The 21,364-nt window shown below is 41.0% G+C and overlaps 2 protein-coding genes across 2 annotated transcripts in view; one reads left to right on the plus strand and one right to left on the minus strand.

Annotated features, from left to right (window-relative positions):
* LOC120536800 overlaps positions 1–21,364 on the plus strand; it is a 50,320-nt gene that overhangs the window by 12,378 nt on the left and 16,578 nt on the right. The window lies entirely within an intron of this gene.
* On the minus strand, positions 9–19,027 carry LOC120536802 (probable G-protein coupled receptor 146). Its single transcript, XM_039765296.1, has 3 exons — positions 18,777–19,027; positions 10,476–10,627; positions 9–1,312 (listed from the first exon to the last, which is right to left on the minus strand). The coding sequence occupies exon 3, from the start codon at positions 1,088–1,090 to the stop codon at positions 314–316; it is 777 nt and encodes a 258-aa protein (XP_039621230.1). The 5' UTR covers positions 1,091–1,312; positions 10,476–10,627; positions 18,777–19,027; the 3' UTR covers positions 9–313.

Consider the following 21,364-nt stretch of genomic DNA (forward strand, 5'->3'; position numbering starts at 1 on the left):
TTTATTTTTCTTATACATCAATAAATTGTGGAAAAATTACAGTAAAAGATAAAAGAGATGACAAGAAGGATTAAATGAACGTGGCTTTCAAATGACGTCAAGCTATTTTGTTTTGATCAGCTGTCCTATTTCAGGTTCCTGGTTTGCTGATTGTCCTTGTCACTTGTCCACATTACAAATTCTCTTCTTTACAAAATGAGGGACAGTCACAGTTAATTAGGACACAATGAACCAGAATGCTGAGTTTTAGGTGGGGCGACCTGTCTAAGGGGGTTGCTGCCCAATCCACTGTTCACTGCCAGCACTGGCAAATCTAAATGTCCACCTCCGCTGTCGTCTGAGAGGAGCACAAATGACATCTGCTGCCTGCCACAACGTCCCTGAAGCGCTTCCAGAACTCTCGTCGGAGGGTGAGGTAGAGAAGGGTGATGGCCCAGCCGCTGCTGTAGGCCAGGAGTTCAGAGCCTCTCTTGATTTGCAGCAGCAGACACGTTTTGGCAGCCAGCTTTAGAAATCCGGTTGAGTTCAGCAAGTCCAAAAGGAGAGAGCCATGATAAGGAAGCCATAGGCAGAAAGTGAGAGGGGCGGCAACCAGAAGCAGGGGTCGCAGAGAGGGCTGGGGTGTTGAGAGTAAATCTGCCTCTTTACCTACACGGTAAACCAACCCCACTGAGTAGAGGATGGTGACAGCAGGAACAAGAAAGCCCACAAAGAGAAGAATGGCCACTCCTACTTCTTGAGTGTGCAGCCGACCACATTCCTGGATGTCCTCAGCCATCATGGAACAGGCGTATGACAGGAGGGAAGACAAACTAGACAGTGTGGCACCTCCCCAGATGAACTCACAGACATGATGAGTTCTGTATTGTCCAAACAGGTAAGTGTGCGGCAGCGTCAGCTCAATGAAATAGTCAAGGCCCAGGAGGGTGGCTGAGTAGATAAAGGCCAATGATGACACATTGAACAAGGCAAAGAGAGCTAAGCAAGGTGCAGAGCCCAGCATCCATTCAGCACCTAGTAGACGGCCACTGGCCACCAAATTCAGTGTCATTCCTGCCAGGGCGATGTTAGTAAAGTAGATATCTGTCATTCTTATTGAAGACCTCTGGGAAAAGATTAACCCCAAACACTAAGATATTAAAAGTCAAGCTTAAAGGGATGAAGAAAAACATATAAACTTTAGAGGTGATCTCCAGGGCAGGTGGCCAAGGGCAGGAGGCATTAGGCAATGACTGATCTCTGAGGCATCTCCACATGGTGGCAAAAGGAGGTGAGTCCTATCACCTGAGACACTCCTCTTCATAGGTCAGAGCTGAAACAGAAGCGTGACAACGTCAAATATTTTAGTAATCAATACCCACACCGCCTCACAGAGTAGCCATTGTGAAACACAAAATAGACTGTCATTCACAAAGTAATCAAACCTATTTTCAAATATGGAATGAGAAACGTCTACAGAATTACAATGAACACCCATACATTGACTGTTGAGGTAATGATTGTCATCTCCCTGGTCCTTCACCTGACATTAAACACCATATCATAAATTAGTGGGGACATTTATTTGTCTCCTTCAGCCAGTTTTCCTTACATACTTCATTAGAATGGCACCAGACAAAAGTTCTAGCATCACCTGTTTGGTCAATGCAGATTTATGATTGGATATCACTGTTGTCCAATCACTGGAAAAAGCAGGAAGGGATCACTGACCTGGACAAGTGCCCCATATGACTATAAATATTTCTTGTTTTACTCTCAATACTGTGTCCTGAATCCATGAAAACTCTGAAATTTTTAGTCTTAGTGTGCACTTACTACACACTCCAGCATCTCAGTCTCAAGCTTTCGCTTTATTTTGTCTGCTGGTTACCTGACACAGTTTCTTCACTTGCAATTGCTTCATACTGGGTATGAGATTAAACTGCATCCAGCCCCCCGATCAGGTCCTCCAACTTGCAGGGAAAACTTGGGGGTTGGTGGCAGGATTGGCATTCCAGCCAATGTAAAAAAACCTCACACTGGTCCACTCCATCTGAACTTGTGTGGTGCTGAGGTGTCACCCGTTGCATGGCAGCACTCGGTATATGTATATGTATAAATGTGTATATATATTATTATAAAACAAAATTTGGGTCAAGATGTGATCATCTCATGGAGACACTTTGAAGTCCCGCAAGACTACTTGCTGTAACTCCCTACTTACAAACAATTTCTCAGAGTCACTTTAACATCAGGGCGGCACGGTGGCGCAGTGGTAGCGCTGCTGCCTCGCAGTTAGGAGACCCGGGTTCGCTTCCCGGGTCCTCCCTGCGTGGAGTTTGCATGTTCTCCCCGTGTCTGCGTGGGTTTCCTCCGGGCACTCCGGTTTCCTCCCACAATCCAAAGACATGCAGGTTAGGTGGATTGGCGATTCTGAATTGGCCCTAGTGTGTGATTGGTGTGTGGGTGTGTTTGTGTGTGTCCTGCGGTAGGTTGGCGCCCTGCCCAGGATTGGTTCCTGCCTTGTGCCCTGTGTTGGCTGGGATTGGCTCCGGCAGACCCCCGTGACCCTATTCGGATTCAGCGGGTTAGAAAATGGATGGATGGATGGACTTTAACATCACACGAGACAAGGCAGTGAGACAAAAGGACAGCTGCTGTACAGGCTTTGAAATGATCATCACTCAGTGCAACATGCAGAACACGCAACACGGTAGCAGCAGCTGAAAACCAGCAGCTGATTGATCCGCATCTCCTTAGCCTGCGTTATGCCCCCCTTCACAATGCGAGCGGCAAAGACACGAAGTGGCGAGTGTGAAGCGTGCCCCCGGAGAGAGGGGTTGGTGGGTGGGCAAACGAAGCGATATATCTATCTATTATTTAAAAAAAATTTGGGTCAAGACGTGATCATCTCGCGAAGACACTTTGAAGTCCCGAGAGACTACTTGCGCGTCACGCCCTACTTACAAACAATTTCTCAGAGACACTTTAACGTCCCGGGAGACAAGGAAGTGAGACAAAATGACAGCTGCTGTACAGGCTTTTAAATGATCATCACGCAGCACGACACACACCTTGGTAGCAGTAGCAGCAGAAAGCCAGCAGCTGATTTGTCTGCATCTCCTAAGTGTGCGTTCAGCCCCCCTTCACAACGCGAGCGGCAGAGATGCAAAGGACATCTGTCCATGAACTGAATCTCAAGAGAAGGTGGGTCATGCAGCAAGACAACGACCCTAAGCACACAAGTCGTTCTACCAAAGAATGGTTAAAGAAGAATAAAGTTAATGTTTTAGAATGGCCAAGTCAAAGTCCTGACCTTAATACAATCGAAATGTTGTGGAAGGACCTGAAGCGAGCAGTTCATGTGAGGAAACCCACCAACATCCCAGAGTTGAAGCTGTTCTGTACGGAGGAATGGGCTAAAATTCCTCCAAACCGGTGTGCAGGAATGAGCAAAAGTCACTGGAAACATTTAATTGCAATTATTGTTGCAAAGGGGGTCACACCAGATACCGAAAGCAAAGGTTCACATACTTTTGCCACTCACAAATATGTAATATTCGATCGTTTTCCTTAAATAATAAATGACCAAGTATAATATTTTTGTCTCATTTGTTTAACTGGTTTCTCTTTATCTACTTTTAGGACTTGAGTGAAAATCTGATGATGTTTTAGGTCATATTTATGCAGAAATATAGAAAATTCTAAAGGGTTCACAAACTTTCAAGCACAACTGTACACTTAAGAGAATATCAGGACTCAAACTCATCAAGGCCTAAGTAACACTTTATTTTAAATATCAAACAAAGTTAAATTCAATTGTTCTCTCGTTCGTAGCTAAGCGGAGTTAAGGAACACACCCCGAAGCTGGCGAGTGAGTGAGGAAGGCCCCTTCCCTCGGCCCGTTGCACATTTCTCTTAATCGTGTAAATAAATCAGTACCACAAGTGAACTGTGATACATAGCGAAATTAGATAAGTTGCAAAATCAACTGGAATGTTCAAGCAAATTCTAAAAAAAAAAAAAAATCTAAATCTGTTAAGTAGACAGATAGAGAGACATTGGATTTCTTATATTTTATATTAGTAAACCTTCAAAATAATGTGCAGTTAAAGTTTTAACAGCATTTCTGGAGCTTAGTAAAGCCAGATAACTGTAAGAATCTTCACCAAGCAGCTCTAAAAATGTCTGCTTTGTTTGGGTCTCCATACCTCTGTGAGTCTGACATGAATGTCATGAAATCAAAGTTCAGAACAAGACTGACAGACAAACATTGAAATGACTCCAGAAGAGCGAAGCTAAGGGGCTCCACTCCACCAGACACCTGCCTCTCTTGTTGACTCCATGCAGTGCCAGTCATCTGATGAACTAAAAAACACATCACACATGCAACTGTACATGTGACAAAATGACAAATGAATAAGTCATATCTGTGGATTTGGAATTGCATTGTTTTGTTTTGCCAGCTTTCATGTTTTAATTCAATAGTGTGAGATACACTAGAAAATGCATACAGACATACAAAATGCACTTGCAGGTAAAATAAATATTTTTTTTGTGATATTTTAATGTAAAATGTGAGTTGTGGACACTGTTCTCATTCCCTACCACTCTTCACCATCACTTCCCCTACCTCTTCACATCTTAAATTATACTTGAGGTAGATTGAAGACTTAAGTGCCAGCTTAAGTGAAAAATTAAAGAAACATACTAAGTAATTGCAACACGAACACTGACTTAATCAGTTTTAACGCAAACAGATTTCGATTAAAGAAGAGAAGAAGCGGGCCACTAAGGTGGAGAAAAGAAGAGCTGCGCAAAAGCGCACCAACATCTGAGCCAACGAATGCTAAACGTACAGAGAAAGAGGATGAAAACTAGGAACGCTCAAGTCAAGTCTATTCACTGCATGTTATCGTGTAGTGCGCCGTTACTGGTAAATTCATACACTCACCTAAAGGATTATTAGGAACACCTGTTCAATTTCTCATTAATGCAATTATCTAATCAGCCAATCACATGGCAGTTGCTTCAATGCATTTAGGGGTGTGGTCCTGGTCAAGACAATCTCCTGAACTCCAAACTGAATGTCAGAATGGGAAAGAAAGGTGATTTAAGCAATTTTGAGCGTGGCATGGTTGTTGGTGCCAGACAGGCCAGTCTGAGTATTTCACAATCTGCTCAGTTACTGGGATTTTCACGCACAACCATTTCTAGGGTTTACAAAGAAAGGTTTGAAAAGGGAAAAACATCCAGTATGTGGCAGTCCTGTTGGCGAAAATGCCTTGTTGATGCTAGAGGTCAGAGGAGAATGGGCCGACTGATTCAAGCTGATAGAAGAGCAACTTTGACTGAAATAACCACTCGTTACAACCGAGGTATGCAGCAAAGCATTTGTGAAGCCACAACACGCACAACCTTGAGGCGGATGAGCTACAACAGCAGAAGACCCCACCGGGTACCACTCATCTCCACTACGAATAGGAAAAAGAGGCTACAATTTGCACGAGCTCACCAAAATTGGACAGTTGAAGACTGGAAAAATGTTGCCTGGTCTGATGAGTCTCGATTTCTGTTGAGACATTCAAATGGTAGAGTCAGAATTTGGTGTAAACAGAATGAGAACATGGATCCATCATGCCTTATTACCACTGTGCAGGCTGGTGGTGGTGGTGTAATGGTGTGGGGGATGTTTTCTTGGTGCACTTTAGGCCCCTTAGTGCCAATTGGGCATCGTTTAAAGGCCACGGGCTACCTGAGCATTGTTTCTGACCATGTCCATCCCTTCATGACCACCATGTACCCATCCTCTGATGGCTACTTCCAGCAGGATAATGCACCATGTCACAAAGCTCGAATCATTTCAAATTGGTTTCTTGAACATGACAATGAGTTCACTGTACTAAAATGGCCCCCACAGTCACCAGATCTCAACCCAATAGAGCATCTTTGGGATGTGGTGGAACGGGAGCTTCGTGCCCTGGATGTGCATCCCACAAATCTCCATCAACTGCAAGATGCTATCCTATCAATATGGGCCAACATTTCTAAAGAATGCTTTCAGCACCTTGTTGAATCAATGCCAAGTAGAATTAAGGCAGTTCTGAAGGCGAAAGGGGGTCAAACACCGTATTAGTATGGTGTTCCTAATAATCCTTTAGGTGAGTGTGTATATATATATATATATATATATATATATATATATATATATATATATATTTCAGCACAGATTTACAGTAGTTAAGTTTTTAGGAGACATCAGCTTAACCTAAAAACTTTACTTGCAGATCTAAAGGAGATACAGTGGCTGGGGAAACTTTAAACTCTTCTCTTGATTGAACCTCCAGGTCTTCAGCAGCTCCTTGCAATTTGCCTTTGTCAGAAACAGGAAGAGCGTTTCGCTATTCACTGAGAAGCTGCCCAGTCATTTCCTGGTCAGTCAAGCAGCACAGCCTAAGATCAGGCAAGTCCCGTGAGAAGCATTTACAAAGCTGGAGGTTTGAGGCTGGGAAAGTTAACACTCGTGTAAACTGGAGCAATTAGAGGAGCCAGACTCCATTAGGTGAGGCAGAGCAACTGGCGTAAGAAGTCAAAGTGAGGAATGCTCCATGTTATACTAACTGATTGTTGGGGAAAAATAATTCCCTATATAATCATCAGTGTTTAAGAATCTATCCATCCTGTTCATAAAGATAGCAAAGCGAGTAAACAATCAAGCTTCAGTCGGTGGAAAACAACAACATGCCAACAAACGGAGGCCAGCCCTTTAGAAGCAAACAAAATGTTGAAAAAGTAACACATTAGCTTAAGGATTGCTTATTAGGTGCTAACAATGTGTAATAAGTTGTCTGCTAAGAAATAAGAGAGAATTTAAGAAAATTTCACATATGAAAGCAGTCAGTGGATTTGTAGATATTAACATATTCCAAGTGCTAAGAGCTTACAAATATATTGTGGAAAACCCAATAGTTAAATGAATTACCTAACAAAATACATAAATGAGCTACAATGAGAGGGGTCACAACAACAACATTCACTTCTATAGCACATTTTCATACAAATGATGAAGCTCAAAGTGCTTTACAGGATGAAGAAAGAGAAAAAAGACAAAATATAAAAACATAATTACGCAATACTAATAAACATAGAATAAAAGTAAGGTCTGAAGGTCAGAGAGGACAGAAAAAACAAAAGAAAACATGAGTGACATGCCGAGTGGGGTGCCAGTTCACAACAGGACCCTCTCATAATGCCAAGACTATGAGGTCCAAGTTGTGGCTTCATTATGTTAATCTGAATTAATTAAATAATATACTGGATATTCATTCTTGGCTGTTTAATTACTGGAGCTCAGCGTTTGCCTTGGTAGTCTTTTGGTATTTTCCACCACAGGAACTTTGTCTCCAAGACCCAAAGAGTTCCTGCACGATGTAGGCCCTGGGCCACTTGCAGTCCTTAGCACCTTTCAGATTTTGTGTTCCCACCGCACAACAGGAACTGTGAACTTTATGTGAAATATGTGACGTGCAAATAAGAATGATGCGGTGCGAAGTAAGGTGCGTTTGGGCGTTCACGGTGGACCCCTCCACATCTTATTGCTTTGAGGTGCTCTGGACTTGATGTTGGACATTTTTGCTTCAATGCATTGGATTGTGCGGCACACCAGGGAGGCATCTATGAAGTGTGATGTGGTGTGAAGTGTGGTGTGATCGAGAGCTTACAGGGGACCCCCGCACCTTATTGCTTTGACGTGTGACGATGCGGGTTCGCTCCGGGCTCCCATCCAGGACTTCTTGGAGCTCTTCAACCCAACACCGTCAGTAATTATGACCCAGATGAACTGACATATGAGGACAGTTCTCAAATGAAGCCAGGGGATAGTGTAAAAAATGCCAAGGTGCTTTCATTACATAATAAAAATCAAAACAGTGTCCAAAGTGCAGTGCTCCACAATTGAAATAAATATATTCCACAAAAACAGTGAAAAGTGGGGATAAAAACAAGAAATAAATCCTTTAAAATCCGAGGTTAAAAATGCACTCTCACTCTTCACAATCGTAGCACACCTTCTTCTCTAGTTCTCCTCAGCTCACCCATAACTCTTGTAACCGTCGGAAACCCCAATAGCCATGAGCTCCTATCGGCCGACCTCCATCTTGGCTTCCTTACGGACATCACTGCTAGGCCATCCGAGGTCGGCTCTCCTCCATTCTTCTTTCGTGCTCACGTAGTCGCTCCTCAGATCCTTCGGGAGGACACCTGCCTTGCACACCCCACTCCACCCAAATGTTCAGTGGTGTGAACTAGCCCCTAAAGCGCCACAACCAAACGCTCCTTCGTGGGGCCCAACTTGTGCTGCCTCCTCCTTTCAGGTGGCTAGATCTTCCTGCTAAGCCTGCCTTTCACTTTCTCACACTTTCTTTAACCTCTTTCCTTTTCTTCTGCTTTATCGATCTATCCATCCCCCCTTTCCTGGTGCTGATCTGTATATGTACACATCCGCCCGTGCCTCTGTGGGCTCAGCACCTTAATCACACTCCGCAGGAAGCCAATGAAGCAATCGAGAACGATCACACTCACACATGCAGGTGTGATTCGCTCCACCTACCTCATTAACTCCCCGCGGTCATGCAATCGTGCCCACGGAGAACGACATGGCTATAAGGATTTAAAACCTGGCCCTTATTTTTTTTTAAGCCACGGACCAGCTATACTACATGACGCACCTGAAGTTTACAATGGAGACGATAACTTCTATGCGGTGTATTGAGCAGTTTCACCAGGGAGGCAGCTACAAAGAGTGATGTGGTGCGAAATGTGGCTCTCCATCTTCACCGATACCTCTAGTAAGTCCATACTACTAAAAGATTTTTTAGGTGGCACCAGTGCTTATGGTCAACTAAACAGCAAAATTCATCGCCTGAGCCCCAACTATGATAGTTCCTGGTTGAACGAGAAGTTGGAGTAGGAGCTAAAAAAAGTACCAAGAACTACAAATGGTCCAAGTTCCTATGGTGGGAATGCTACAAATGTTCCTGAGTTTTTAAAAGGTCCCTGGGTCCTGAAAAACAATTCCTGTGGTGGGAAAGCACCTTTTGACAGAACTTGTAATGGTTACAATATACAAGAGACAGCGCTGAACCATTAAATCCTTCATTGTTTTCCAGTATGGGTTGCTGACCGTGAATCCTGAATTTTCCTTGAAAAAATTAACAATCCTAAACTGTGCTTTGGTGTTCCAAAAAGTCTTGGCTGCCAGGCAGAAGTTGGAGTAAAAAAAGCAATGTGATCTTTTCAAAAGAATGTGGCGAATAAAAGTTCAGTAGAGTGAGAGGTGGTCTTCTAGTGGATGTGTGCCCTCTCGGTTTGGGGTGATAAGCTGAATTATGGCTCACATTCTTTAAGAGGTTCTACACAGTTTGTCTTCATTTATATTTCTCAGAGTAATTTGTACTGTGGGCGGCACGGTGGAGCAGTGGTAGCGCTGCTGCCTCGCAGTAAGGAGACCTGGGTTCGCTTTCCGGGTCCTCCCTGTGTGGAGTTTGCATGTTCTCCCTGTGTCTGGATGAGTGTCCTCCCAAAGATATGCAGGTTAGACGAACTGGAGATCCTAAATTGTCCCTAGTATGTGCTTGGGGTGTGTGTGGGTGGGCTGGCGCCCTGCCCGGGGTTTGTTCCTGCCTTGCACCCTGGGATTGACTCCAGCATGGCCCTGTGTTAGGATACAGCGGGTTGGATAATGACTGACTGACCCTTTACTGTGAAGGCAGCACCAGAACCTGTCAACTAATGGCTTTTTTTTTTTTTGCCTGCTTGTTTTCCGGGCATTACTGAGTTAACTTTATTTCCCTATGCGTCTTTGCCTGCAGCAATGGGAAGCTCTGTTTTTGCATTCTCCTTGGAGAAAAAAGGAAAATGATGAAGTCTGCACAAATGTGTCTCACAGAATGTGTGGAAATAAGTGGAAGGATACATCAGCCATTTCCTTAGGCAGCACCCGCCCTGCATCGTCTTATACAAACAAATGTATTACTGGCCAGCTCTCAGCAGGACAAGATCATCAAAGTTCTCACCTTGAATATGACCGGGAATTCAACATTGTATTAAAGGACATTGTGTTAGGTGTATTTATTGTATAACATGCTGGGGGGTCGGGGAGGTGCACAAAAGTGACTGTATGTGCGTGTGTGACACTTATAGTAAAAATACATCCAGCTTCACTTGAGTGACTGCTAGTAAATGAACGATTTACTTGGTGCTGGAGGGCACAAGCATACGAAACAAATCAGAGAACAGGGGGAAATGGTATAAATGCTGGTACACTAAGGGTGGAGGTCTGGTGGATTAGGAGCTCTTTCTTAAACCTCAGCTATGTCTGTTGAAATCTCCCAGATGCTTAAGTTGTGCTTCCTATTAACTATTATTCCTTGAGTTGGGCATAAGTCATGCAAAGCAAGGCACTCTCTAAAGGAGAGCAAATTTAGCCTCCATCTTACCTGCAGAATGTCAGTTCCTGCTGACAAATGGAGCTGAAGTCCATGTACAAGATGAGTATAGAAAATGCCAAAGCTGTCAAATACGTGTACTTCAAAAGTTGGGATCATTGGATGCCATCCATCCATCCACCTCACTGCAGACTGGGAGAAACCTAGAAAGTGCATGTTACACGAAAGGGAAAAATTAGAGAAGGTTGCCAAGCTCGGACTGGGCAATGAGACACCCACAGCTTGTCATCCCGGAAAGCAGAAGTTTAAGTAAAGCAAAAATGGAGACATCACTGCTATACAGTGGTGTGAAAAACTATTTGCCCCCTTCCTGATTTCTTATTCTTTTGCATGTTTGTCACACAAAATGTTTCTGATCATCAAACACATTTAACCATTAGTCAAATAAAACACAAGTAAACACAAAATGCAGTTTTTAAATTATGTTTTTTATTATTTAGGGAGAAAAAAAAATCCAAACCTACATGGCCCTGTGTGAAAAGTAATTGCCCCCTGAACCTAATAACTGGTTGGGCCACCCTTAGCAGCAATAACTGCAATCAAGCGTTTGTGATAACTTGCAATGAGTCTTTTACAGCGCTCTGGAGGAATTTTGGCCCACTCATCTTTGCAGAATTGTTGTAATTCAGCTTTATTTGAGGGTTTTCTAGCATGAACCGCCTTTTTAAGGTCATGCCTTAGCATCTCAATTGGATTCAGGTCAGGACTTTGACTAGGCCACTCCAAAGTCTTCATTTTGTTTTTCTTCAGCCATTCAGAGGTGGATTTGCTGGTGTGTTTTGGGTCATTGTCCTGTTGCAGCACCCAAGATCGCTTCAGCTTGAGTTGACGAACAGATGGCGGACATTCTCCTTCAGGATTTTTTGGTAGACAGTAGAATTCATGGTTCCATCTATCACAGCAAGCCTTCCAGGTCCTGAAGCAGCAAAACAACCCCAGACCATCACACTACCACCACCATATTTTACTGTTGGTATGATGTTCTTTTCTGAAATGCTGTGTTCCTTTTACGCCAGATGTAACGGGACATTTGCCTTCCAAAAAGTTCAACTTTTGTTTCATCAGTCCACAAGGTATTTTCCCAAAAGTCTTGGCAATCATTGAGATGTTTCTTAGCAAAATTGAGACGAGCCCTAGTGTTCTTTTTGCTTAACAGTGGTTTGCATCTTGGAAATCTGCCATGCAGGCCGTTTTTGCCCAGTCTCTTTCTTATGGTGGAGTCGTGAACGCTGACCTTAATTGAGGCAAGTGAGGCCTGCAGTTCTTTAGACGTTGTCCTGGGGTCTTTTGTGACCTCTCGGATGAGTCGTCTCTGCGCTCTTGGGGTAATTTTGGTCGGCCGGCCACTCCTGGGAAGGTTCACAACTGTTCCATGTTTTTGCCATTTGTGGATAATGGCTCTCACTGTGGTTTGCTGGAGTCCCAAAGCTTTAGAAATGGCTTTATAACCTTTACCAGACTGATAGATCTCAATTACTTCTGTTCTCATTTGTTCCTGAATTTCTTTGGATCTTGGCATGATGTCTAGCTTTTGAGGTGCTTTTGGTCTACTTCTCTGTGTCAGGCAGCTCCTATTGAAGTGATTTCTTGATTGAAACAGGTGTGGCAGTAATCAGGCCTGGGGGTGGCTACGGAAATTGAACTCAGGTGTGATACACCACAGTTAGGTTATTTTTAACAAGGGGCAATTACTTTTCACACAGGGCCATGTAGGTTTGGATTTTTTCTCCCTAAATAATAAAAACCATCATTTAAAAACTGCATTTTGTGTTTACTTGTGTTATATTTGACTAATGGTTAAATGTGTTTGATGATCAGAAACATTTTGTGTGACAAACATGCAAAAGAATAAGAAATCAGGAAGGGGGCAAATAGTTTTTCACACCACTGTAGGTGGCCAAGGGCTAATAGTTAGGTCAGGTCATTTTCCAACCCACTGCATCCTAACACAGGGTCACAGGCAGGACACACATGGGACAATTTAGGATCACCAGTGCACCTAAAGTGCATGTCTTTGGACTGTGGGAGGAAGCCCACGCAGACACGGGGAGAACATGCAAACTCCACACAGGGAGGACCCAGGAAGCAAACCCAGGTCTCCTTACTGCAAGGCAGCAGCGCTACCACTGCGCCACCGCACTGCCCTAGGGCTAATAGTGGCATGCATTATCGTGTTAACACTGTGGTATAGGCTTCAATATTCGTGTTTGTTTTACTGCATAGCAAACACATTTCTCTTCACTCTTTAAATGAGGTTGCCAAAGTGGCTTTTCGAAGCAATTCCAAAAAGGAATACCATAATGAACTTTTATTTATTTAGATCCACAATAGTTTCCGTAAATAACCATGAACAGCAGATTAATGATATGTGAGATACCCCTGGGTCCTGATTTTCAAAGGACTCTGACTGCATACAATAACTCAAGCTAAGGTCAGGTTTTCGTGATGTGTTACATCTTGCTAGGTAGAATACTATACAGTAAAGATTACAGTTTTGCCCACATATTATAAACCTTTTCAAATCCCAAAGAATCAACTTCATATCTATGGAACCCTTGTTAGAATTAAAAGGTTCTTTGTCAACAAATGGTTCTACAAGGAACCACATTCTGTTATTCTCACCTGGACAAAGCTGGCAGCACTGTAAAGATTACATTTCATTGATTTATTTAGAGCCTTCAATTCCATCCAGCCATCTAAGCTATGATATGCTGATGGATGATCCTATGGTGTCCCGAATGATGGACTTTCTGTTAAGCAGATTGTAGTTTGTGACACTCAAGGACTGTGTGGGAGACTTAGAGAACCTCGTTTACACTTCACTCTGTACTCCTCAGAGTATAAATATAACACCAGGCATTGTAACTTGAAGACACTCTCAGATTATTCTGTACGTATGGGGTGTGTTGATAAGGGGAATGAGACAGGGCAGAGGAGTCAGGTGGAGAAGTTTGAGAATTGACTGCAACTTAACATCACCAAACACCAGGAACTGATTAGCAACTTTCACTACACCAAAGAGCCTCAATGTCCGGTCACTCTGTCACAATTCAAGGAGTGTTTTGGACACATCTTTAACACCATCACCTGGGTTTATTATCTGGGGATATCATCTTAATGCACTAAAATTGATGAAGATTATATGTATGTATGTATGTATATATATATATATGTATATGTGTATATGTATATATATATATGTATATTAAGTGCAAAATTCTTTTCTTTTTTTTTTTTTTTTTTTTTTTTCCTCTTTTAAAGACTATATTGGTAACAGATATCTCTATCTTTTAACCTTAAAGCGCCACTGCATGGGGGCTTGATGTGCTTTGGACGTGCTCTGTCTCTGGGTATGTCAGAGGACTGGGACTGCATGAAGTGGGTTTTAGCCTCACCTGGGGAGGCAAAAAGGGAGGGTGGGGGGTTAAGGGGGGAAGAGAAAGAGAGCAGGCTTGATCTATATCTAATCTATCATCTCAATCTTTATAATTATAACTATCAACGTAATAATAAGCTGCATGGCAACAACTCTTGGGGGAATAGGAAATTAAGACCTAAACTATTTCACTTCCAGTTAAGACTATAATATGACACCAAAAACTCAGAATCAGTGTCTCCATGATGGGACAGTTAACTTCGTAAGCTGGAATGTTAAAGGCCTGAATCACGAATTAAAGAGAAAGAAAGTACTTTCTCACCTAACAGGTCTAAATGCTAAAATAGTATTTTTACAGGAAACCCACTTACTAAGTAAGGATCAGTTCCGGCTGCAAAAGACTGGACTGGCCAAATGTTCCATTCTAGTTTTACAAAGAAAACTAGAGGGGTGGGAATTCTCATACATAGAACAGTACCATTTGTAGCATCAGATGTAGTATTGGATCCTGAAGGGAGATATGTGATGGTCATGGGAGACTTATCTAACTGTAAAATGATTTTGATAAATGTTTATGCACCTAATGTTGATGATAAGGAATTTATACAAAATTTATTTGCATCCATTCCCAATCTGAACACTCATAAACTTATAATGGCTGGGGACTTTAATTGTGTTCTAAATCCACTTTTAGATAAGACTTCCTCCACAGGGGAACGCAACTAACACCGCAAAGATAATTACAAAGTTTATAACTGATCACAACTTATCAGATCCCTGGAGGTTTTAAACCCAAATTCAAGAACATATTCTTTCTACTCACCAGTACATCATTGCTACTCAAGGATTGATTACTTCTTTATAGATAATAACTTCTTGCCTAAGATTAAATCTTGTAAATACGATGCTATTGTTATTTCAGACCATGCTCCGATGATCTTGGAGCTGAAATTACTAAGCCCCATACACTCACCCCAGATGGCGTCTCAATCCGCTTCTATTAGCTGACGAGAATTGTACTGAATTTATATCCAAACAAATTGAATTCTTTCTAGAGACAAATACATCCCCTGAGATCTCTGCAGGAATACTCTGGGAAACTCTTAAGGCCTTCTTAAGAGGACAGATTATCTCATATCTTTCCCACAGAAATAAATCCGCGAAGAAAGTAGCAGAGATAAAAAGCGAAATTACTAAAATAGATGAAGAACATGCCAGACTACCAAGCGAGACTCTACATAAGAGGAGGCAGGCTCTACATTCAGAATTAAACCTCTTGACAACTAAAGAAACCGAACAACTAATTTACAAATCCAGACATCATTATTATGAACATGGAGAGAAAGCTAATAAGCTTTTAGCAACAAATTCACAAGCAAGAAGTGCAACGCAATCTCGTAATTACTAACACGAATGGAGATAAAATCATCGAACACAAAAATATAATGTACACTTTTAGAGACTACTATAAATCCCTATATACTACTGAGTTTAAAGAAGACAATATACAATCTAATGCATTTCTGGATAAATTACAGATACCACAAATTGACGCTTTTAGTGTGGAGGAGCTCGATAAACCTCTGTCATTATCAGAATTACTGGATGCTATAAAGTCACTCCAAGGTGGAAAAGCAGCAGGCCCTGATGGCTACCCTGCAGAGTTTTACAAGAAATTCTCCGCTCAGCTAGCTCCCTCCTATTAGCAACATTTACAGAAGCCAGAGATAACCAATCTCTTCCACAAACCTTTCGCCAAGCACTAATCACTGTCTTTCCAAAACAAAATAAGGACTTATTACAATGTGCATCATACAGACCAATTTCACTTCTGAATAACGACGTTAAAATACTCTCTAAAATCATAGCTAGAAGGATGGAGAAAGTGCTCCCTCAGTAATATCACAAGACCAAACTGGATTTATTAGGGGCCGACACTTATCTTCAAATCTTCGACGCCTGTTTAATGTAATATACTCACCAACTAAATCAAACACCCCAGAAATATTATTATCATTGGATGCAGAAAAGCATTCGACATGATTGAATGGAAATACCTTTTACTATTTTGGAGAAGTTTGGGTTTGGCCCGAACATTTGTGCATGGATTAAATTACTGTATACTAACCCAGAAGCTTCAGTTTGCATCAATAACATTTGCTCAGACTACTTTAAACTAGAACGTGGCACAAGACAAGGATGCCCTTTGTCACCACTGCTGTTTGCAATTGCCATTGAACCACTGGCAATACATTGTCGAAATACTGATCAGATAAAGGGGATTAGCAGAGAAGGACTGGAACAGAAAATCTCATTATATGCAGATGACATGGTACTGTATATATCGGACCCAGAAAATTCTGTGCCTGCAGTCTTAGCAGCACTCACAGAATTTCAAAAGCTCTCTGGTCTCAGAATTAATCTGAATAAAAGTGTACTCTTTCCGGTGAATTCGCAAGCATATAATATTAGATTAGACACCCTTCCTTTTATCATTGCAGAACAGTTTAAATACCTCGGGGTAAACATCACAAGTAAACATAAAGCTCTTTATCAAAAAATTTCGTCGTCTGTATGGAAAAAATTAAACAAGACTTGCATAGATGGTCAACCCTTCATCTCACACTAGCTGGAAGAATTAACACTGTTAAGATGAATATTCTTCCTAAGCTCCTTTTTTTATTTCAAAACATACCAATATACATTAATAAATCGTTCTTTAAGCAATTAGATTCAACAATAACCTCATTTATTTGGAATTCTAAACATCCACGCATCAAAAGAGCGACCCTACAAAGACAAAAGGCAGAAGGCGGCATGGCTCTACCTAACTTCCAGTTTTATTACTGGGCGGCAAATATACAGTCGATAAGAACCTGGACACAAATAGAAGAACATACACAGGCATGGACCGCAATAGAAGTAAAATCCTGCAGTACTTCTTTGTATTCCTTGCTTTGTGCTCCAATAAACACACGTTATCGGCAATACACTAATAACCCAATCTATCTATCTATCTATCTAAACAGCCATTGTTTTTTTAAAAAATATGGTTAAGCTGGATATACTGTACAAGTGGAAAGACAAAAAATAACTGCAGATTGTTCCACTTATCAATAGTCTGTAAATTCCAAATGTGATCAGCATCACTCAGCAAAGAGCTATAGAGAGCGGAGATCTAAATGTTAATGGTATCTAAACTATCACAAGCAGGGCATTATATTTAACTGCTGGGTTTTCCCAAAACTAGTGTTCCTTCTCATGCAAAAAAATATCTACAGAATGTGAATGTGTGATGCTTACTAGCAGAGAAGGACACTACCCCCCATTCAAGAAATATAAAATCACAAATGTAATTAATGTTAATGCTACTTTCCCTCTGGCTTTTATCTCATCTGGGGTCACCACAGTACATTTTTCCAACTCATTTTATTTCTGTCCATCTCCTGATTACACCCAACTTCCTGCATATCCTTTACCACAATATATTTCCATATGATTTTTTATCTAATTCTGTCTCTTGGCAACTCCATCTCTTATACCATCCTTTCTTAAAAAAAATGAATGATATCTATCTATCTATCTATCTATCTATCTATCTATCTATCTATCTATCTATCTATCTATCTATCTATCTATCTATCTATCTATCTAGTGCCTTTCATTTCTATCTATCTATCTATCTATCTATCTATCTATCTATCTATCTATCTATCTATCTATCGTATCGTGCCTACTACAGTAACATTAATAATGATCTATCTATCTATCTATCTATCTATCTATCTATCTATCTATCTATCTATCTATCTATCTATCTATCTATCTATCTATCTATCTGATCCTGCCAACTACTCTAAAATTTCTATCAGTCTGAAGCAAGTGGAAATGATCACACTTTCAGCTTAAACATTTTTATTACAAATTTTAAACCCTTTCTGGAAAAGATCTAATTGTTTCAATGAAATACATCTTTCTGTTATTAAGCCGTATCTATCTATCTATCTATCTATCTATCTATCTATCTATCTATCTATCTATCTATACTAAAATGAATATCAATCTATTGTAACTTCCAGGGGTCACAACCAGACCGAACACCAGACAGAGCTCAACCACAGACCTTTCCAAGTTCAGTTAAATTCTATTTCAAATATTTTGTATTAAAAAACCCACTTTTAACAAAATGTAAAGAAAATGTTTACTTTTCTTATACATCAATAAATTGTGGAAAAATTACAGTAAAAGATAAAAGAGATGACAAGAAGCATTAAATGAACGTGGCTTTCAAATGACGTCAAGCTATTTTGTTTTGATCAGCTGTCCTATTTCAGGTTCAGGTCTATCTATCTATCTATCTATCTATCTATCTATCTATCTATCTATCTATCTATCTATCTATCTATCTATCTATCTATCTATCTTATCTTGCCTACTATACTAAAATTCAAATCTATCTATCTATCTATCTATCTATCTATCTATCTATCTATCTATCTATCTATCTATCTATCTATCTATGTTATCCTGACAGCTACACCTAAATATCTATTAATCTGGAACAAGGGGAAATAATGATGCTTTAAGTTTTATTGAAGATAAACATTTGTATTACATAATTTAACCTGCTTCAGTAAAATTTGTAACTGCTGTTTGAAAATACAGCTTTTCAGCTATTTGGCTTTAATTAATGTTTCTTTAAAATGAGCAAAATCTATCAGTGTATCTATGTGTCAATCTGTCTGTCCATATAAATACTCCAATTTATTATGTATCAGTTATTCTATGTATTGTACAGTACCTTCCATATATAACTATCTTTATAGTGCATATTCTGTTAGCCTATCCTTAATTTACCAATGCTAACATTCATGCATGATAATGTTCTGAAAATAATTTACAGAAAGCGCACATACCTGAGCAGACTTCCTTCCCTCTTTCTGCTTGGCCGCCTTCATATTCTGACAGACCCTTTGTCCAAAGTAGACCTGTGCTCACTCATCAGATAGCCCATCTCTTTGTAAGCACCACCTCTCACTGTCTTCTGTCCACCCTCCACTTGTATGAGAGTGTCACCCACTTCTTATTACACCTCTGTGAGTTTCAGCCAGTGCTTCCTACCACTAGCTTAGTTTGCTCCTAATGGCAAGCCAGACTATGGCAGGACCCCCTGCTTGTTTGTGCAATCTCTTTTATGTAAGTGCAGACATTTCCTTGCACAGTAAGTGAGAGGAAATGTTTGTATTGCTCTTGGCCCAGAGTAATTGTTACATATAGTGGAAAAATACAACAGAGGAGGATGGAGGTAGGGAACTGAGAGCAATTAATTAATTTGATGCCGAAAAAAAAGCTGGATGTTTCTTTTAATCCATACGAACATTCACGCTAAAAATGAAAAGAAATGAAAAGTCCGATGTCTGCATGGAGGTAAAAAGTCATCGAGAGCTGTACTAATGTGATATGAAGCTGTATGATTTGTATTATTTTTGATTCAGATTCCCATGTCGAAAACCTCTATGACAATATGCAGCTCAATACTCGAGCCAGTAAACAACCTATCAATATTTATCAAATTATCTCATGAACCTGATATAAATTAAGATTTATTAACGAAATGTGGCAAAAAAATAACAAAAATGCTCCAAAGAGCACAAAAGAATATCCCTACAATTCCTATTTGAAGGGAAACAAATCCAAATGCACAGAATGACAAATCCAAGAAATGTGCAAGACAATCCAGAAAACAGTAATAAATCAAAGAAATAACCATACTCACTTGAACTCCAATACAAACCCAATGAACCGCTGCTGAAACCTTTCCTTTGGGGTACTTATAAAGCTAGAAGAAGGAGCGAGCTGTAGTGACATTACCTCACTTACAAAATTCATGGAATGGCTGCACATTTAAGTGGACAATAAGTCTTTAATAAGAAGTAAACCAAACTAATAGAAATAACATTCCAACTTCGGGGTGACCCTACAAAAAGTTAACCAAGGCATCACCAAAGTATATAAATGTTTTGTAAACCACCAGGGGGTGTACCAGTCACCCAAACACCTGACACGACAGACACAGACACAAGTGCGGTAAAATAAAAGGCTTTTCTTCCGGGAGCAACGTTTTCTACCCATTTCCCACTAGTACCAATTACAGTACAGCACAAGAATACAGCACACAGCACTTCTTCTTCTTCTCTCTTTTTCTTCCTTTCCTTCCTTCACCTCAACTTCTCCACAGGCAAGCTTGTCCCACTTCCTCCCAACTCTGGCTCATCCCTGCGAGGCAGCTTGCTCCTTTTTTTAGGCCACACTCGGGAGCATTCCAGATGACTTGAAATGGAGGTCTGTAATTACTCCCAGGTGTGGAGCTCCCACAGCTCCCCCGGTGGCATCCACGGAACCCAACAGGGCTGTGCAGACAAATAATAATTCCCATACAGCCCTGCGGGAATCCGAGGTGCCATTGCAACCCAGGGGGCCAGCTAAGTAACAGTTTTTGGGGGGAGACAGTGCCATTCAAAGGCTATCTCCTTTAGGGAGATGTCCCGGCCAGATAAAGACACCGGCCATCCCTCCCAGTAGCCAATGAGATGTTGTACTCATGCAATGTGCTCTTCTGTTAGTTTTATTCATGGTATGGAAAACCACAATAAGGCTGAAAATAATTAGAAGTTAGAAGCCCATTAGTCAGTCTCCCCAAGTGACCCTAACCCTAACCCTAACCTTAACCCTGGAGTTCTGTTACAGGTCTACAGGTAACCCAATTCATTCTGCCTCCAACATCTGCAGTTGATAGTCAGCCTCTTCAACAGAGGACGTGATATGAAAAGGAGTGATGTTTTGAGTGTTTCCACACCCAGAAATACACCCCACGGTTATATTTGTGGGGTACATCAGGGCTAATTTGCTACTGGCAAAGTGAAGGCAGAGACAGTAAGTCCATATCTTCTTCTTTTGCATTATTTTTATGCCAGCCACTGACGGCATTTTTAAAGAATTCATGTAAAAACTACTTTGAGTTCCAAACAAAGAAAAAGAACATCACACTCAGTTACCTTTACAAGAACACAGAGTTCAGATAAACATATTCCGATTGTACCCTGTGGTCCTTTGGATGCATGATGACACTTGAGTAAAGAGCTTCTCTTCAGGAGGTTAACTCCATACACTTCCTGCCCTCCAAAGCAAACGGAAGTTTTTGTTTTGTTCCCAGCTTGGTGGAAAAGAAATTTCAGGAGGGGTCTGAGTTCAGCCAGGGTAAACAACGTAAACAAACCATCGGAACGATGTGCTGTGATTGTGAAGAAAGAACATTAAACGTAGTGGTGAACGTGGTGGACTTTCTATATGTATAATGATTTTATTTTTTTTAGTTTGTTGCAGAGATAGCATTAAAGGGACAATTCCTATCAAGCAGTAGAATCCCATTAATTTAAAACCAGTTCCCCTGAACAAAAGTGGCATGAGATAATTTAAAGAGTCATAGGGGATTTGTTGGAAACAA

This window comes from Polypterus senegalus, chromosome 10 (assembly GCF_016835505.1).
Source record: "Polypterus senegalus isolate Bchr_013 chromosome 10, ASM1683550v1, whole genome shotgun sequence".
NCBI lineage: Eukaryota > Metazoa > Chordata > Cladistia > Polypteriformes > Polypteridae > Polypterus > Polypterus senegalus.

Bases quoted from the DNA above. Each gene is read 5' to 3' on its own strand.
- LOC120536802 (XM_039765296.1), bottom strand. From the start codon at position 1,090: ATGACAGATATCTACTTTACTAACATCGCCCTGGCAGGAATGACACTG.